Source organism: Harmonia axyridis, chromosome 6, assembly GCF_914767665.1.
Source record: "Harmonia axyridis chromosome 6, icHarAxyr1.1, whole genome shotgun sequence".
Classification (NCBI taxonomy): domain Eukaryota; kingdom Metazoa; phylum Arthropoda; class Insecta; order Coleoptera; family Coccinellidae; genus Harmonia; species Harmonia axyridis.
The window spans coordinates 23147267-23165109 of NC_059506.1; the positions used below are offsets into that span (position 1 = coordinate 23147267).

A 17843-nucleotide genomic window follows, 5' to 3' on the forward strand; every position below is an offset into this window, starting at 1 on the left:
TGGGCAATGCCTGATCTTCAAGTCGCACATTCCTCACAGAACATACGCGATTCATTGAAATTCAAAGCTGGACACCCACATCTTGACGTATGCAACCGAGTATTTATGTTTGGCATTAATTTATTACCTACACTCACTACTGAAAACATAAAATCAATCCGATAAATATAGAAATTATCAGTATTTTCACGTTTGTGGGCGTCTGTGGGTTTTGATATTGTTGGATTAAATCACCCACGAGGTTTGAATTATGCATAATGCGACTGACAAGTGATATCTTAGGGTAGAAAAAATTTTTCTAGGTATTTAGATTTTTATGCAGAGGGTTTCTTCAGAGGGATGAGGTGGTTAGAAATGGTTTGATTTCGGTCTGTGTTACCGCTTGTTTCCTTAAAAAAAAACTGAAAGTAGCAGAACGTGCTTTTAATGTTTAATTGTACAATCTTGAATTTTTCAAAATTCGATTATTCACTTTTAAGTATAAGTCAATTTTAACCAAAACTTCAGTGGAGAACCCTACAATGAATCGAAAACTAATTCAAATAAATCATCAAGATTAAATTTATCTCATTTTGTCCAGTATAAAATTAAACTAAGAAATTATTTCAATTTGATTTTTACAAAATTTCTTTGGATTTACTCGAATGAAGTGTACATTATACGCAAGGAGGAACAATATATAAAAATATTTCGTCTCGATCTGTTTGAAATACTCCGTATCTCACTGTCTATTTTGAACCTTTTATACTTAATGTGAACATGCATAATGTGTTGGTTGTAAAACATGCAAAATTAATTTTAATTATTATTAACTACCAGACGGTGACAGCTGAAACAGTTCAATATTCCATCCTTAAACTTGCACAATATTTTGAGACATGATAATTTTTGGTTTTGGCAACCGCTTTCCTTATCTAAAAATGTTTGAAATGTGAAGGATGTGGTGTTTTGTAGCAACAGTGAAGTTGAAATCGTGTTCATAGGTGGAATATGTAATTGTGCAATAACATTAGGGGATTACTCAATAGTTATCTAGTTTTGTAACTTTCATAATAATTTTAATATCGTTGAAACTTCAGAAATGACACCTTTTATATTCAGCATCTTAGCAGCAATACAACATTTTAACGGTTCAAGGTAGTGGAGATATCGTTTTTGTGAATCAGTATTTTAGTTTTTATTCATTATTTTGAATAATAAACATTTTGAATCCATATTGGAAAAAATAAGTGGAAAGTGTGGAATGGAAAACTAGAATGAAAGAAAGTTATTACGCCATATTCTTTCAGAGATCTATTTGCTTGAAGTTTGGTACCAAAATCAATTGCTCTGAATCATTGAAAACATTTTTTTCTCGAAAACTTACCGTGTTCTAAGATTGTTTTTCATTTCATTAATTAATTTTTTCTAAAATTTGAGATACAACATTTTAACAGTTCAAGGTAGTAAATATATCGTTTTTGTAAATCAGTATTTTAGTTTTTATTCATTATTTTGAATAATAAACATTTTGAATCCATATTGGAAAAAATAAGTGGAAAGTGTGGAATGGAAAACTAGAACACAAGAAAGTTATAACGCCATATTCTTTCAGAGATCTATTTGTGTGAAGTTTGGTACCAAAATCAATTGCTCTGAATCATTGAAAACATTTTTTTCTCGAAAAATTACCGTGTTCTAAGATTGTTTTTCATTTCATTAATTAATTTTTTTCTAAAATTTGAGATATTCTATAAAAAATTATTTACTATAGTGTAATAATTCTAGTATTTTATTTTTTTTTCTGCTGTTTTCAAACAGCTCAATTGTTGTTTGAATCCATTGGACAAGTTACAATGTAACTGAAGGCCTTATGATTTTAATTTTACTACCTATATTGGGCCCTGTATGTCTTTTATGAGTAATAATAAACCATAAATATCCCAAATAATACATAATAATATATTTTCACCTCTATCTTTGAAGAACAACATTATACTTACTACAGAATCACTTACATCACTTCTTATTTATCAATAGAAAAATATGTTGTTTATCCTATTTTTTCCCCATTTTCTTATAAGGAGATAATGGCACCAACGGCATTCGCAAACGCTTGCAGAAGCGAATGGCCGCATTTTTTTTCTCTCAACCAGTTACAAGAATCTTGTCACGCCGCTAAGATCTCGGATCTAGCGAACAGATAAGTTTGTATCTTGGCCTGACGCTAATCCTGATAGATGTTTATGTTTACGTCCCATTCGGAGATGACCCTATTCTCCATGCTCCTTGCTTTATATTCCTTATATAACCGTTTATCAGTCGTTAACGCTTAGCCCCGGGAAAAATACCGTACAGAGGCCGTTTCAACTCGCGACTCCGGCTACCATCTGCCGTTTCGGCCCCGGTCTTCTGATCGATACGTCAATCCTCATTTTTCGCTCGAGTGTACTGCTGAAGGTTGATTCATTATCAGGCACGTATCGTTTCCAACGCCAAGCGGATTGCATCCGAGAAATATACTAACTGACAAAGGAACTGCAACACCCAGAAGGAGCTTTTTAAATTATAATTTTTTTTTATAAAACATAGATAGTAGAGCAAGGAGTAAATGATTGAATTTGGAGAAAAAAATCGTGAAGGTTTTTTTCATATAAACAATTTTTGTTACTTAAATATTGTAGTCGTTTCCTCATTCTCTCGGAATTCTCCCTTATAGGTCCATTTTCCGATTCCATATAAAGGTTCCAAGTTCCAAGCCAATAAAAGACGTTCGTGATAGTTTCCTTTGATTTCCGAGTGACCATGAGCCCAGACCTTGTTATTCTTGCCTAATTCATTGATTTTCCTTCGCCACTCCCACATAAACTTCGAATCGATGACATAAGAGCTCAGTGATTAGAGTTTGGCTTTCATAATGGATTGCTATGTAACATTTCTGATTTTCATTTATTTCCAAGTACGTTTTTACGTATCATTCCATTCCAAGTATTTTTGCCTATGAAAAACACTTGCACATGGTCATACTTTCAAGTGTAGTATTCTCCCTTTAATCAAACTTAATCCTATATTCATTATGAAATTATAATCATAATTTTGCATCGTCATCAATCAAGTCTTTTTACTGATATTCCTCTCGTTTCATCTTCAAAAAACAATACTTCACTAGCACATGTGGAGTAGCATTATTTCCTAACTTCACTGCATGTATAAAAGTGAAACTCTTCATGTAAGACTATATGAACTTCCTGTCCATCAATCCGCTAGGTGTCTAAAACAATACGTGCCTGAAAATATGAATCAACCTAAATTTTCGATCCCTGCCAGGTCTAGCCTTTTCCTGTGAAACGACCACGAGGCTACGTGAACCTCGATCAGGAGTTCGTTGCAGGTTATTAAATTCTGGACCAGCTGCTCCGTCTGCAGTTGTAAAAGTTCATGGCAGACGCTGTGCGTCGTATACACCGGTGCTGCAATCTGGTCTGGCATTTAATAAGGGAAGATGGTGAAATTTAATAATTTCAATTTTTTAACACAGAGGCTGAGCTCATATTGCGTAATTCCTGTCTCCTCTCTCCTGTGTCCCTCATGGTTCCCATCTTGGGTCGTCTTTATTATGTTAACATAGTGTACTGCACACTTTTCATCTGTCTTACATGTTTTTAACATTTGGACACATTAGAAGAGTGTATTGAAAACTGCAATTCTATCTTCATATCAAAAACACCTAGGGTTTGTGATTATATTCTATAACTTTTTAAGTGAAAATCATTCTCTTATCGTTGCCTGAAGTTTTTGAAATATCGCGATGAGAGGTTGAAGGAAATTACTATCGGGATTATAAAAAAATGAGGTTTTTTAATGAAGCTTAGTTATAATGTATTGCTTGCTCAACTAACCATACCGTCTTATGAAATGCATAAGTTGATTCATTTTTAGTGGTCTAGTCCCTATTTGTAGCTTCCTATGTTTCTTTGTTCGTCAAACGCTCATGGATGAATCTTGTGAGTTCATCTTCATTCTTAGGTTTTCCCATTAAATCGGTAAGTAACTTTACATGTTTTCACATTGTATACAACAGTGTTCACATTGAGCAGCTTTGGTAATTGCACTGTTATTACGCCTTCATCAAACTAAACCACATTTTTTCCATTAGTAATTGAGATTTAGATTCTCCTCCAACAACGATATTTCACAAACTGTTAGGAATGGCGAACGTATTCCCAGAAGAAGAGTAACGTTTTAGTATTTGAATTTTTTTTCAACTTGTTTTTCATTTTTTTTAATATGAGAATGGAATTCATATCCAAATTCCAACGAGGAAAACAATGCTTCGAGCTCTATCCAAAATATATCAAAATTTTTATGCAATTTTGTGTGCTTGGTGATATCTTTTATTCGAATTGGTACTCCAACGTTTTCAACTATAATTCATGTTACCAAGGATTCATCATCTTGCAATAACAATGGGTGTTAACTAAAGCTCCGATCTCAGACAACTAATCTTAGATCAGAGATTTTCCTTCAAAGTTAGAACCTCGCTATCGAATTCAATGACACTGACGTCAGAACCTTAAGAGTGCTTGCTCATTCATGCTCCAATTGCATCATTGGAGACCACCCAACTATCTTGGAAAGTCGTAATGTTACAAAAAACGGCATTCTCCACTTTAGGTGTTCCCCATGGCTCCGTTCTTGGGCCGACAATATTAGTTTTATACCGATTTTGACGGTTTTGAACAGCGAATCTGACCTATTTCTCTTCCCCAGTTCATCAGACGAGCACGGGCCCTTCGCCGAGCGCTTCTACGAGCGCAACAACAGCCGAGTAGTGGCGGACGGCGAGTTCATCAGACGGAGCGGTTACCATGACGCGAACAGAAGCCGAAACAGGGACCGGGGTTTTCGGAACGGCCCCTACAACGTCATCATGGACCGTGGATCTCATAGGACGCTTAACAATTCCTGGAGCTACGACAGTGGCGGCGGCAGTGGGGGTGGCGCGGGAACGGGGGGACGTTACAATAGTCAAAACGAAACAGGGTACACAGCGACGACAGCCGTCGCGACGGCGGTCGTCGACGGTAGCAACGAGCGGCGGGGCACCTCGGACCAAAGTACAAAGAAAAAAACCAAGTCCAGATCTGGCAGCCGGTCACCATCGCCATCTGGAAGCACCTCGAGCAGATCTCCATCTAGGTAAGACTTTTAACCTTTTTTTATTTTTTTTTTCTGAGTGTTCGTTCAACGTTGATCTCTCCTTCCTCTGGGTACTACGTTTTTAAGGTAAGATTGGTGTTTAAACTCTTTCAAAGCTCAGTTTTTTCAATGGGTGTTCATCGTTGATAGACTAGGTTTTCCACCAAGAAAAATCGTTGAGTATTAAGGATTCTGGCTACTGAAAATGTTATGAACCTTCTTCTTTAATTTGTTAAATGATTTCATCTTCAATTTTGAAACTATAAAGAAGATCGTTTGCTAGAAAAAAACTATCGCTCTAACTAGTCTATTTATAACCATGAATAATGCAAGTCATCATTTATTATTTTACGCAGAAAGTAGGTATCTACATGAAAAATTAAAATTAATAAAAAATTGCAATATAAAAGGTTTTAAACCAAATCTACCAGTCGGATCCGAAATTAGGATAGCAATATTATAGTTGCAATATCTTCTCAATTTCATAATTATGTGTTGTGCTAAGCTTTCGGAAAATGTTTCTTTTTTAATTTTATTCTTTGAACTTTTGTTTGGATAATTAATGGATCAATGCAGTTTAGCAACCATACCAAATTTCATACAAATCTGTTTACGAAAAAGATCTCGATGGTAGACTGATTGATATTTTAATTCGATTTTTGGATTCTACACCCTTCAAAACATGAATTGCAAAAATATCAGGAAAGGCTCAAATTTCAAAAATAGGTGGCAAGATGTTCCGATAAAGATTTTTCTACACTTTCTTTGAAGTTCCCTGTTTTTCAATAAAACATCATACAATATATCAGTAAGCATGTATACAGGGTGTTCCTAAATTGGAGATACAAAGGAAAAAGTGAGATTTCTTGGATCGTTTTAAGAAAAAAAAAAGTCCTATAAATATGAGCCCGTACACGCTTTCTTTTCGAGATACATTATTTGTGATGATTATGCCAGTTTGTCGAATCTCTATCAATCTTATCTACAGATTGGGTAAATAAGTATCGAAACTTTTAATTAATTTATTCACCACATTTTTCTAAATTGACATTACTAGAGAGTTGTTAGAAATTTTTTTCTCGAAATCAGTAGCAGATACGACAAAACTACAAAAATCAACAAGTGTAGTAGTGGACTAAAGCTTCCTTTTACATTTTTCTAAACTACCACAACTTCAACAGAAAAAGTGGTGCAGAAAAGAAGCAAGCATTGTTACAGAAAAATATTATTCAGAAGATCCAGATAAACATGATATCACATGATGAATTCTTAAAATTGGAATATATATGCCAAATTCAAGTTGAATATCTTGTGAAGGGAAGGTGGTAAGTCTTAATACCCTGATTCTTGAAAAACAAAGCGGGTCCATGTTTAACTTTTTTTTCTTAAAATGATCCTCATTTTCGTTTGTACCTAAAATTTAACAGTGGGACACCCTGTATCGAACAATCTGCGATTTTTAGTTTTAATTCAGTATGAAACTATTCGTCGAACGAGTCATCTTCCAAAATATCCACCAAAGACAGAATTGGTGGAGCTTCAAATCAACTGATCAGGTCGAAAAATGCCAATAAAAATCGAAATAATGAATTATGGAGATTTGTGTTGCGCTTGAACGGATTCGATTCAACCATTACGAATTCAGAATTGTTCAGAATCTACCGAAAACCGAACTTTTCAAATTGGGAAATAATCGTCGAGGTGTTTTCCGGTTGTGGTTCTGAATTTCCTCAGCTATATCGGTTAAGGAAATCCTAGTCGTTGGCAAGTCGCAATATACCTTTCGCCTTGGAATTTGGCAAGGAAAATGTGTCGAAACGATTATGGAAAATTCGCAAACATTACGAGGAAATTTTTTTCGCTCGCAACGTCGACGTTCGGTTATTCAATGAATATTTGTTGGAATTCGCAGCTTTTTTAGATGTCATTATGTACACGTCGTTATAAATCTTTCTGAGAATTGCTTATGAAATTGGCGGGTTGCCAAAGTGTAAATGGAACGTAAATCTATTCCGTTTTGTTTACTTACAATAGGTGTAACATTTTGGCCGAGAGTCTACAATTATTCTATATTTAAGTTCATTTCCATATCTTATAATTGAAAATTCGGTATGTTTCAGCTTCAATACTCAATGTTTTGAATACGTACATATACAATACATACGATATGATTTATCATAATGTCATTGTTGTCGATTAATTTATCTATATGAGGAGTTCTGATGATACAATCTTCTCTAAATATGGCATTTACATTCGGATGGTAATTTAACATTAAAAACATAATTTCAACTTTTCACATGTCCCCAACATGGTTAGGTTACGTTGTCGGATTGTGATATATTTTCAAATCCACAATTTTACTATAGAGTTATGAATGTATATAATATTGAATGAAATATATTTATTTGATCAATTCCCGATTAAATACGTAAATTTGAATATTTGGAATTCGATATTTTTCCTAATTGTCGAATCCAAGGTTTGGCAACTTTTGCTCTCCTAGTGCCATCGGTTGTTTCACTTCGTAAGGCGCGTTTGAAGTTTGTTTTCTGAATTTCTAATATATTTAGGTATTTATTTCAATATATTTCGAGTTAATTTGAAACGCTGATTCACTATGGGACATTAGAAGTGCGTTCTTTGTGGAGAAACTCGCAAATTGAGTGAAATATCGTATTACTGATATATTTTCATTTCCGCGCGCTTCATGTCAAATTTGATAGTTCATTTGGGGGATAAAATTTGCTTACTGAAAATGACATATGTTCCCTCTATCTATGTTTATTACTCTGAGTATACGACTCTTTCCGCAAACCTGTCAATTACCCAACTGCAGCTGAACTAACTGCTTACGATCTACAAACTTGGCTCTTTCCTTTAAAACATTTGAAGCCAAAAATCACCTGCAAAGTAGATCTATCTCCGGTTGAAGCCTCTATAAGCGATCGTGAACTAATACTGCTGTATATGTTGATCACATTTGTTATAACAACCATTACATTCTGATTTTCTAAGACTTAGAAGTACCTCATTATGCAAACAAGGAACTTTGTATTTTACTGCCTGATTGTATAGAGCTCTTGCTTGTTATCGTCAGTATTTTACACTTTAGGTGTTTATAGGCGGTTTTATCTAGAAAGTTCTTGTTTTTTGCACGCTCGATTCTGTACTCGATTGGTTTCGACACGACGATATTCTGTGGTGCCGGAAATTCTGACAATTCAACTAAAAAATTTGCTCGGAAATGCAATTGTGATTTGTCGTTAATACATAGACCGTTACAACATAGATTGAGGGAGCATATGTCATTTTCAGTGAACAAATTTTGTCCCCAATATGAACTATCAAATTTGACATGAAGCGTGCGGAAATGAAAACGTATCAGTTATACGATATTTCACTTAATTCGCGAGTTTCTCCACAAAGAACGCACTTCTTATGTCCCATAGTGAATCAACGTTTCATATTAACTAAGTACATAGTGAAATAAATACCTAAATATATCAGAAATTCAGAAAACAAACTTCAAGCGCGCCGAAAGACGTGAAAGTTAGGTTGACAATAATAGCGCAATAGTTGCCAAACCTTGTATTTCAGCAGAAAATAATAAATATTCTGTTTATAATAAATTCGACAATTAGGAAAAATAGCGGATTCCAGATATCAAATTTGTATATATAATCGGGAATCACTCAAATAAAATTATTTCATTCAATATAATATACATTCATAACGCTATAGTAAAATTGTGGATTTGAAAATATATCACAATCCGACAACGTAATCCCTCTCCCTCTATCTATGTTTATTACTCTATGGTCTAATGTTAACAATGGTAAACATATATATTCATAGAAACATAGTTTGACGACTAACAAAATTCGAATGAAAAGCATTAAAAACAAAACATACAGTTACCACTATTTTCTGCAACTTTTTTTTTGTCTTTTTTTCTTGAAGTTATCCAAGGAATCGCTCATTTTCCTTTGTACCTGCATTAATTTTTTCAAATTTTTATCGTTTTATGTTTTTGGTGGGTTGATTGGCAAACTAGAAATCATATTTCTTTGGTTTACCTTTCAGGATTATTTCCAAACCGTGATATCAATCTAAAACTGAAAGATAGCACCTTTAGAATTGTGTAACACGAGTTGTTGATCCGTCTCGCTCCCAACTCTAAACACGAGTATCAATTCCGAGAAATTATCCTCTAACATTCACGTCGACGGTCGCCATTAGCATATCGTTGCTGCTCCCAGAAATCCGCGGCTCTCGTGTGGTCGTTGCATAACCCAACAAGTCCGATCTAAAGGTGAATCATATCACGTACAGGTCAAAGTGCCAGAAGAATAGACAATATCAGGTGGCACGATTGGCAACAACAACAACAAGTGGTTGAGTTACAACCCAGAGGCCTGTTTCGAGAAACGCGAGAAAAAAAGCAGACTTGACGTGCTACGATGCCGTGAGTTTTGTAATTTCGAAAATATGTTATTATCCCGAAGAAGAAGAAGAAGCTACGTGTGATTGTCTGTAGGGAGAGGCAACTTCGATCGGCCAATCTGGGTGTGTTATTACGTGTCTGATGGTTATAATTAGCGTGTTGATCCTTGCTCGTATCGGTGGAAAGCTGGGTTGGGAAATCTCTGCTTGGATATGAGACGTTGTTATTACCATTTACAAGGATTTTGGACGGGATGGTCGAAGATGTCTCACTTGGGTCTCGATTTAATTAGATGGTATGATGAGGTTGAAGATGGACGCCTTTTACTTTGTCTTTTGTGTTGCTCAAACTGCACTTAAAGTACTATTTAAGCGACTGCTTCAGCAAATGAGGTTTTGCCTAGGAGAAACTTCGCACAAACAATTAGCACATACATATTACCTTTGAACACGTATCTCTCGTTCACTATGTTTTTTTGGTCTTACCCTAACAACGTTCAAGCTCTCCAATTCTTTTTTTCTAGAATAAATAAACTCTTTGCACACTAGCCTGTTTTGTGGATTTATCTCGCTTGTGAGCAAAGAGTCGTTTTTTATTATGAAAGCTTTCCAATAGGAGTATGTTATGCCAGTCAATAATGAAAAGATGCTATCTTCAACAACGCTTAGAAATTATTAAATTGTATTATCCAAATCAGTGCTCACAAAGTGTTAACTTGTCTCAGTGGCTTTTTGACATAAGCGACATGTGTTTTTAGATGCTCTTCCAATGTTTTTCATATAATGCCTCACCGGACAATGAGTCATTGAGCTATTTGAGTTAGGGAACTTTTTTCGTCCAGCTCGTCGAGTAGGAGATAAGTAGCATGGCTTCTCTTTAACCATTGGTAGTCTGCCAGAGCCCAGAACACAAGCTTCCTCTTTTGTTCCTATTGCTTAACTGCCATCGCTTGATGACTGGTTGGGATGCCTCAAAATGGCTCTGGCCTGGTGAAGAAGGTTGACCCCCTTCCCTGGCCAGTCCGTTTGGCATGGATATAGTAAAAGCAGGTTCCAAATTTTGAAGTTTCCAACTTGAAAATGATGAAGGGATATCTATCCGAATTCCAGGAGAAAAATGATTCAGTTTGCGGGGTCAAAAACTTGATGGATATAGAACTCAACTTGTCAGCAAAACTCAAAATATTTCAATGGATGATTCAAGATACTCCAATTTTCAGCAGCAAAGTATTTCCATACTTTTTTTGTTTTTAAAGTGGACATTTGGAAATTATTCATGAGACAATACGTCTGTCAAATAGTGTTAGCACATGGGTGCATCCTTTTCAATAGCAAACAGTATTGCGATACACCCTTCAATGTAAGCTAAAATTGTGTCGAATTGCATTAGCGTGGCTGCAAGTTCTTATCACCAAATTGGAAGATTATACGGTTGCTAGTGCCACATCCTTTTAAGAACGACAACATAAATTACTAGTTCATCATTAACTGCATCACCTCGATTATTTTCGAAGATGTACTGGCTATTGATTCCTCAAGATCACAATCCATATGAAAGATTCAATCGAAACATTGTTATTGCCTGTATTCCTAATGAGCCAATTTTTTCTGTTAACGAAGCTAATGAGGTTAAAGGGGCCATGACACATCTTGTTGTTGGTGGAGTTGTTTTATTGTTTAACACTTAAGGTTCAATTTCTTCCATTGGCACCTATCTTCCAAGCCAACCAGACTGATATTGATTATATTGGTTTGGTGGAGCAAGCAAGTACTTGGATATGATGTACACCATCACAAATAGTTGGACATAACAACAATAGCTCTTAACCATGAGATCTTCAAGATCATGATGGTAATGTAGGTCATTGAAACACTCGATATCAAGGAGATACTATAGCTCAAGATACAACTTGTCTAGCTAAGTTTAAGCCATTTCTAGAGTGCCTCTTGAGTTCTTGAGTTTTCTGCTTTGGGCACTAATCTACCTGTACTAAAAAGACTGAGATGCAGCTGAATGGGTGAAGAATGAAGAAATGAGAAGAATACAAGTGCCTACTCTTCGAAATCGATAAATTCGAAAAACTGACAAAAAAACAGGAACAAGGAACCAACAACCAAGGAAATAGAAAGACAAATAGAGAAAGGGAAATACATTAACCCCGAGGTGTTCGACCTTTCACCCCTTCGACATCGGCAATCTGGCGCGCGCTAAATCGAAGGTGGAACACACACACACAGTAGGCTTATTTACGACACACGGTTTTACGCGGCCGTTTTGCGTCATAAAGTTTTGAAATACGAGGATGTTAACCGTTTCAAGGACTCGGCTTATATCGTATTTTACTGATAGGCTGTTTCGTTCGGCCGCGGCCTGGAAAATAAACATCGAACAGGAAATGGATCCGAAGCCGGGACTTTACGGTCTGTTTGGATTGCCGGGCGCGTAGAGGAAATTACGGACCACTATAGGTTCTCGTAATTTTTTTTTGAAACTGTGTTTTCCTGAAATTAGAAGTGGAATCGATGGGAAATGGCTCAGGATGTGTGCCTTGATGGAGTTTGGGATTGTGGCAGCTGCAAATCTCGCTCAGATAGTTTTTTTTTATTTTGTCTGTACTGCTGAATATCCCAATTCGTTCGAAAAACAGCCTAATATCATTACATATCATTATGTTTACACTGGAACACAAATAAAACTTCATAATCGAATATGCAAACTGTTAAAGATAGGGATACACCGCGATTAAAATTATATCTGACCTTTAAAATGACAAATATTTAATTTCATAGTTTCTTGTTGTATTATTTCCATGAAAATGATTTTTTTCTTCAATTTAATTCTCAAATTAGAAGCAATCGGTACTAGTAAATAGCTCTATAATTTTTGTGAACTTCATTAGCTTCACCTTTTTAGATTAATTTTCAGGGAGTTTAAAACTTTGTACGACGACATTGCAATTATTTGATAATTTTGTCGCAATGTCATGGCTAACATAAAAAAATATTAAATATCGATTAATACTTTAAAAAACCGAAAAATAAGCTTTTAAACCTAATCGAACTATGAAAATTGATAAATAAAATGAGAGTTATTACTTGGAGCCTGGCGATTTTGAGTTCTGCAACAGAAATTAAGAAGATCTCAACTAGGAAAGGAACATATCCCTTTTGAATACATTCATTCTCATTCTTTTTTCTCAGAATTCGAATCAATGAATGACAAATAAGGTTTTAATTTGAACAACAAAAGTGACGGTTATATAACATTTTGACAAAATATTTGGAATTTGATGGTATTTCTTTAATTTAAAAGTTGCACAACATTTTCACATTCTTTAACTTCGACAATGTCAAGACTTTCCATGCTTAGGATATTGATAATAAGTATAATGAACAAAATATTGACTTCGAATATTTAATTTAAGTTTTTTTTTTTGCTTCTCGATATTTTCTTGACATAATGTGTATTTCAGTTCCATTGCTTCTCATTCTCATTGAACAAGATAGTTGAAATTCATATTGTTACTTCCGTTCAAATGTCCATATCGTATTCTTTTTATATTGTATTTTTTGCGGAAAGTTAATTAATAATTGGACCAGATTATGAGAACCGCTGTTATGGAAGTTTTGATGAAAGCAATTAATATGAATTCTCGACCCATCATGAGAATCATCATGGCTATTATTTACAGTAAAACGCTTTATTTATGCATATTTCCATTGAAAACAAATTTTGCAAAGATAATTATAATTATGGGGTAAAATTCGTTCCATAAATCTACGATTGTACTGTATTTAATTTACAAAAATTTCATTCACAAGCTGAAATCTGAAAATTGGGATTATTCGATATATTTTCTACTGAACTGAAATATAAATTAAGATTGTGGAAATGTTGTTCAACTTTTAAATTCAGGAAAATTCTTCAGGTGGCGTTTCAAAAATTGTGTCGAAAAATCATTGTACTAATTTGGGATTTTGTTGATTTATGTTGTTTGTATAGCCGAAATCATCAAATCTGTTTCATAAGAATATTCTGTCTCAATAGAATTGATGCAAAGGTTGGCTGATGACGAAGAGAAGGAAGTGAATTGACCTATTTCGAAACGAATGAAAAAAAAATTACCCATACAACAATCAAGAGATCTCAAATAATTCAGAAATTATTGTATTTAGAAACATAATCATTTAAGGATACTATCATTCTTTCAACTTGACAGAGAAAATCGAATAATATCATAAATTAAAATTTCAGAATTCAAATAGACCCAGTTCTCCAGAAATGTATAATCGAACTTGGGAGACCCAGTATTTATTTTTGTTAGTATTTACTTTAGTGGTGACTTCGGTCTTGGGCGTTCCATTCAAAACTTATCTCATTTCGTCATATCAAAACGTTATGTTGTCTACCTTGCATGTTTAAACCGTCTCGGCTGTTAACAATAAGACTTCAGAAGGCATAACAGAGTGTTATTGTTTCAAGAAAGAGTCCACTATCGTACCGAACACTTTATCATTGTTCCCTAACGCTGTGTAATACCTCCAATGGCGATAAATTATAATTGAAAGTAATTGGCCTCAAGGTCAGCCCTCATAAAACCGCCTATTATGAATTATAACTCTGTCCTTCTCAAGCAAACCCTACTTAAGCCCGAAACCCAAAGAGTTCCCATGTGGTGTGGAATAATTTACATTGCCGACATGTGGGTACCCTAAGGACTAATTATTTTAATTACACTTTTGTGCCTGACGCGGCTTTAACAAGAATATTTATTCGAAACAAAGTAAACCGTCGATCAAGATGATAATCATCGTCCTTAGGGATAATGACCATCCGTGGAACGTTTTAACATAAGACCTTCGTTTCTATATACATTCTCCGGTTAATGTTAGATTACATAGTTTAAAAACGAAATTGTTCCTTTCTATCTTACTAAAGGAGGAAAGTTCTTATCGGTTAGTGTGTGGGGAGCTTTATGTCTGCTTGGAGTAATATCAATTGGAGGTTAGGTATCAGTAATATGAATTACCTTGCAGATCTGTGAATGTTTTAATATGGAAAATACTAACTACTCTTTGAATTGATTGTATATTTCAACTTCTTAAGAGGGGTTTATACCACGTGACTTTCTCGTGATCTGCCAAAGTTCAACTTCCCCTGTCTCCTCAGCGTTTTTGAGATCTCATCACTTTTCAGGTTGAGTAAAGCAATCTCAAACGTTCCTCTGATTTACCGTCTTTTGTACCACATGTACGAATTAAAAATACGTTTTTACGTCTTCATTTTTACTTTTGAAAAAAGGCATTTTCAGCCTTCGAAAAGACTTTTTGTTTAATATTGTTATAAGAAAATTCATAAAAGCATAAATGTTTATTGAGAAAGTTATATCATGAATTTATTTATCTCTCAAAAAAAAAACATCTAATTTTTTTCATTCCAAAAAAAATTATAAAGAAGGACTTTCCGCAATGACGAACTTTTTAAAATGAATAATAATAAAAACCTCATATAAATCTATAGTCTTACTAATTTTTGACATGATCACTGAAACAGTATAAACTCCTCTTGGAGGAACACTACCAAGTGACTGCTCAGTTCAGAACGAACTTAGAGATATTTCTTCTCACAAATCACCAATTTTTATGGGAGTTTCACATAATTTCTTCAAACAATAAAATCCACATAGTAGTATTTCAATGTTTTTAATCTGCGAACAAAAAATAATATGATAGTTTTGTTAACTATTACTTATATTTCATAGAAATACATATTCGTAAAAAAAAAATCCTACAAAATTCGTAGAAAAATCCTAACAAAAGAGGCAAAACTAATGTTGTGAAAATGTATAAAACTACTCGTAAAGTACAGCCTTTCGGCGAAAGTTGGAACTATTGTAATATTCCTAATTTCTACTTATCATTCAATCGTTTTGACAACACCGCACATTATTTTCCCCTCCTCCTCTGGGTAAATATTGACAGATCACAAGAATGCCAAGTGGTGGTTTTCCTTCTTAACGAAATATCAAAAACTTCAACGTAGTCCTATATGTATATCAATTCTTGGTGTTGAATTTTGTATAAAAATCCCATGTTCTTTCGAAGCATCAATTTTTATAGCACCCAGCTGTTCAATCAAATCATCCTCAAGGCATCTGTATATAACTAAGAATCTTCGTGCATATGCAAATTATAACTTTTTTAAGAAGCGTTAGACATCAAAAAGTAGCTGTCCATCATCCTAACAAGTAACAATCTGGGCCCGTCATCCCAGCAAAGACCACACGCAAGTCTCTTCACGTAGCCAGTTTACAGCCTCAACATTAAATGGCGTCTCTACCAAGATCATCAGAAAGTGCCTCCTCGTCCAAAATTACACGAACCTCCAGCCGGGATAAGTTTAAATCTTGTCCCAGTCGTAAAGCGAATGTACAAGTAATAAAAGTAGGTATTAAATCTTGCATTTTGGCGCGACGACGTCTCTTATACGACGTCTGTCGGACATCTTCGCCGCAGAGATAAGCAGTCCATAAATAAATACAAAGCCTCGAACAATGCCAAATAGAATTCGCAGTCGTAAGAGGATGTGTTCCGGATTGACCGGAATGGATTTTGTTCCAGCAAAAAGGACGCTCTGCCGTCCGCTTAAATATTCACGACCATTGTCGGATGCTGTTTATCCGCAAACTTCCGTATCAATCATAGTCGGCGACGTTCAAATCTGGTGTAATTCCTAGAGAGATAACGCGTCCTTGTGGACGACGAAGGAGGTCGCAGAATTTCTTGGCAGCGTTTGAAGATCACTACTACACGTTTTTCGCGTGTAATTGGAAAATTGTGGGTTCAAGATCGGACCCTTGTGGGACACCTTTCTCTCAACAACAATGCTTGGTATTATTATATTTTATAAGTCGATGATTGGTGCTTACAATGTGCTTAAACAGGATATTGTGGCTTAGCATAAATAAAAAATTAATAACTGTAGTAAAGTCCCTAAGCCGGAGTAACCTGGCATAATACGAAAGACACGCAGAAAGAACAGTTGCAAAGTACACTAAATACAGTAATCAGAATAGCGGTTGGCGCCCTATGAGGGGAAAAGAATTAAAATTTGAAACTATTGAAAAAATAGTTAACAAACAAAGAAAAAGGACAGTAGAGACGATGAAAGAGCACGAGATTAGGGAATTAAGAAAGATGATTCAAATCCCAATAAGAAAGACAGATAAGAGGAAATACTTCTTTCAAAGAACCAAATAGAAAAAAAAGTGACAATAGTAGGAAATTGTAAGAATTATAGTAGGCGTAGGGAATGAAATTCCAGTCCTTATACAAAAAGAGGACAAGAATTAGAGTCCTTCAGCCACAGCATAAATAATCTTTTATAATTTCCTCAGCAGATCCAGCCTCTCTTTAAAAATGATAATGATTCGAGGATAGGTTCGTTTTGGTTCAACGTTTTGATACTGGGTATTCTGTTCATGGCCGGACTAACCATTGTCAGCTGAGCCGATAATTTGGGGTAACTCCAAGAGAGATAAGATATCCTTGTGGACGATGCAAGGGGTTGCAGGATGTTTTGGCAACGTTTGAAGATTATAACTACACGTTTTCTCGTGAAATTGGAAAATTATGGGTTGAAGATCGGATCCCTGTGGGACACCTTTCTCTCAACAACGATGCTTGGTATTGGTATATTTTATGAATCGATGACTGATTTTTTTCACAATGTGCTTTTTAAGAGCCTATTGGGGCTCAGAAAGAATTAATATTTTATAATTTCTTATTATAGAACTGATTATTCTGTTCGTTTTGGTTCAATATTTTGCTACCGAGTATCTCCAATTTGATTCAGTTCACTGCAGGACGGTTTGTACTAATCATTGTTAGTTAAACCGACAATTTGAAGTGATTCCAAGAGAGATAAGATCCCCATGGTCGATGAAAGAGTTAGCAAAATGTTTTAGCAGTGTTTAAAGATTATGACTACACGTTCTTCTCGTAAAATTGGAAAATTGTGGGTTGAAGAACAGAACCTTGCTGGACACCTTTGATTAATCAACTACGCTGCTGTTCAACGCTCGAATTCCTTTGAAGGAACGGCCTTATGCAATTTCATATCATCTTGATTTCAATTCAATTTAGATTGAATCTAAAAAATATCGATGAAAGCCAGTGCTGCCAACCGCAAGTCACTGAATACCCCCGTAAAACTTAAT

At 35.0% G+C, this 17843-nt stretch overlaps 1 protein-coding gene across 5 annotated transcripts in view; it reads left to right on the forward strand.

Annotated features, from left to right (window-relative positions):
• Nucleotides 1–17843, forward strand: part of LOC123682982 (protein split ends) — a 148011-nt gene that overhangs the window by 111387 nt on the left and 18781 nt on the right. For all 5 annotated transcript variants that reach the window (XM_045621847.1, XM_045621851.1, XM_045621849.1 and 2 more), the window contains one exon: nucleotides 4750–5178. In XM_045621847.1, coding sequence (XP_045477803.1) covers nucleotides 4750–5178 — 429 coding nt within the window. The remainder of the gene's footprint in view (nucleotides 1–4749; nucleotides 5179–17843) is intronic.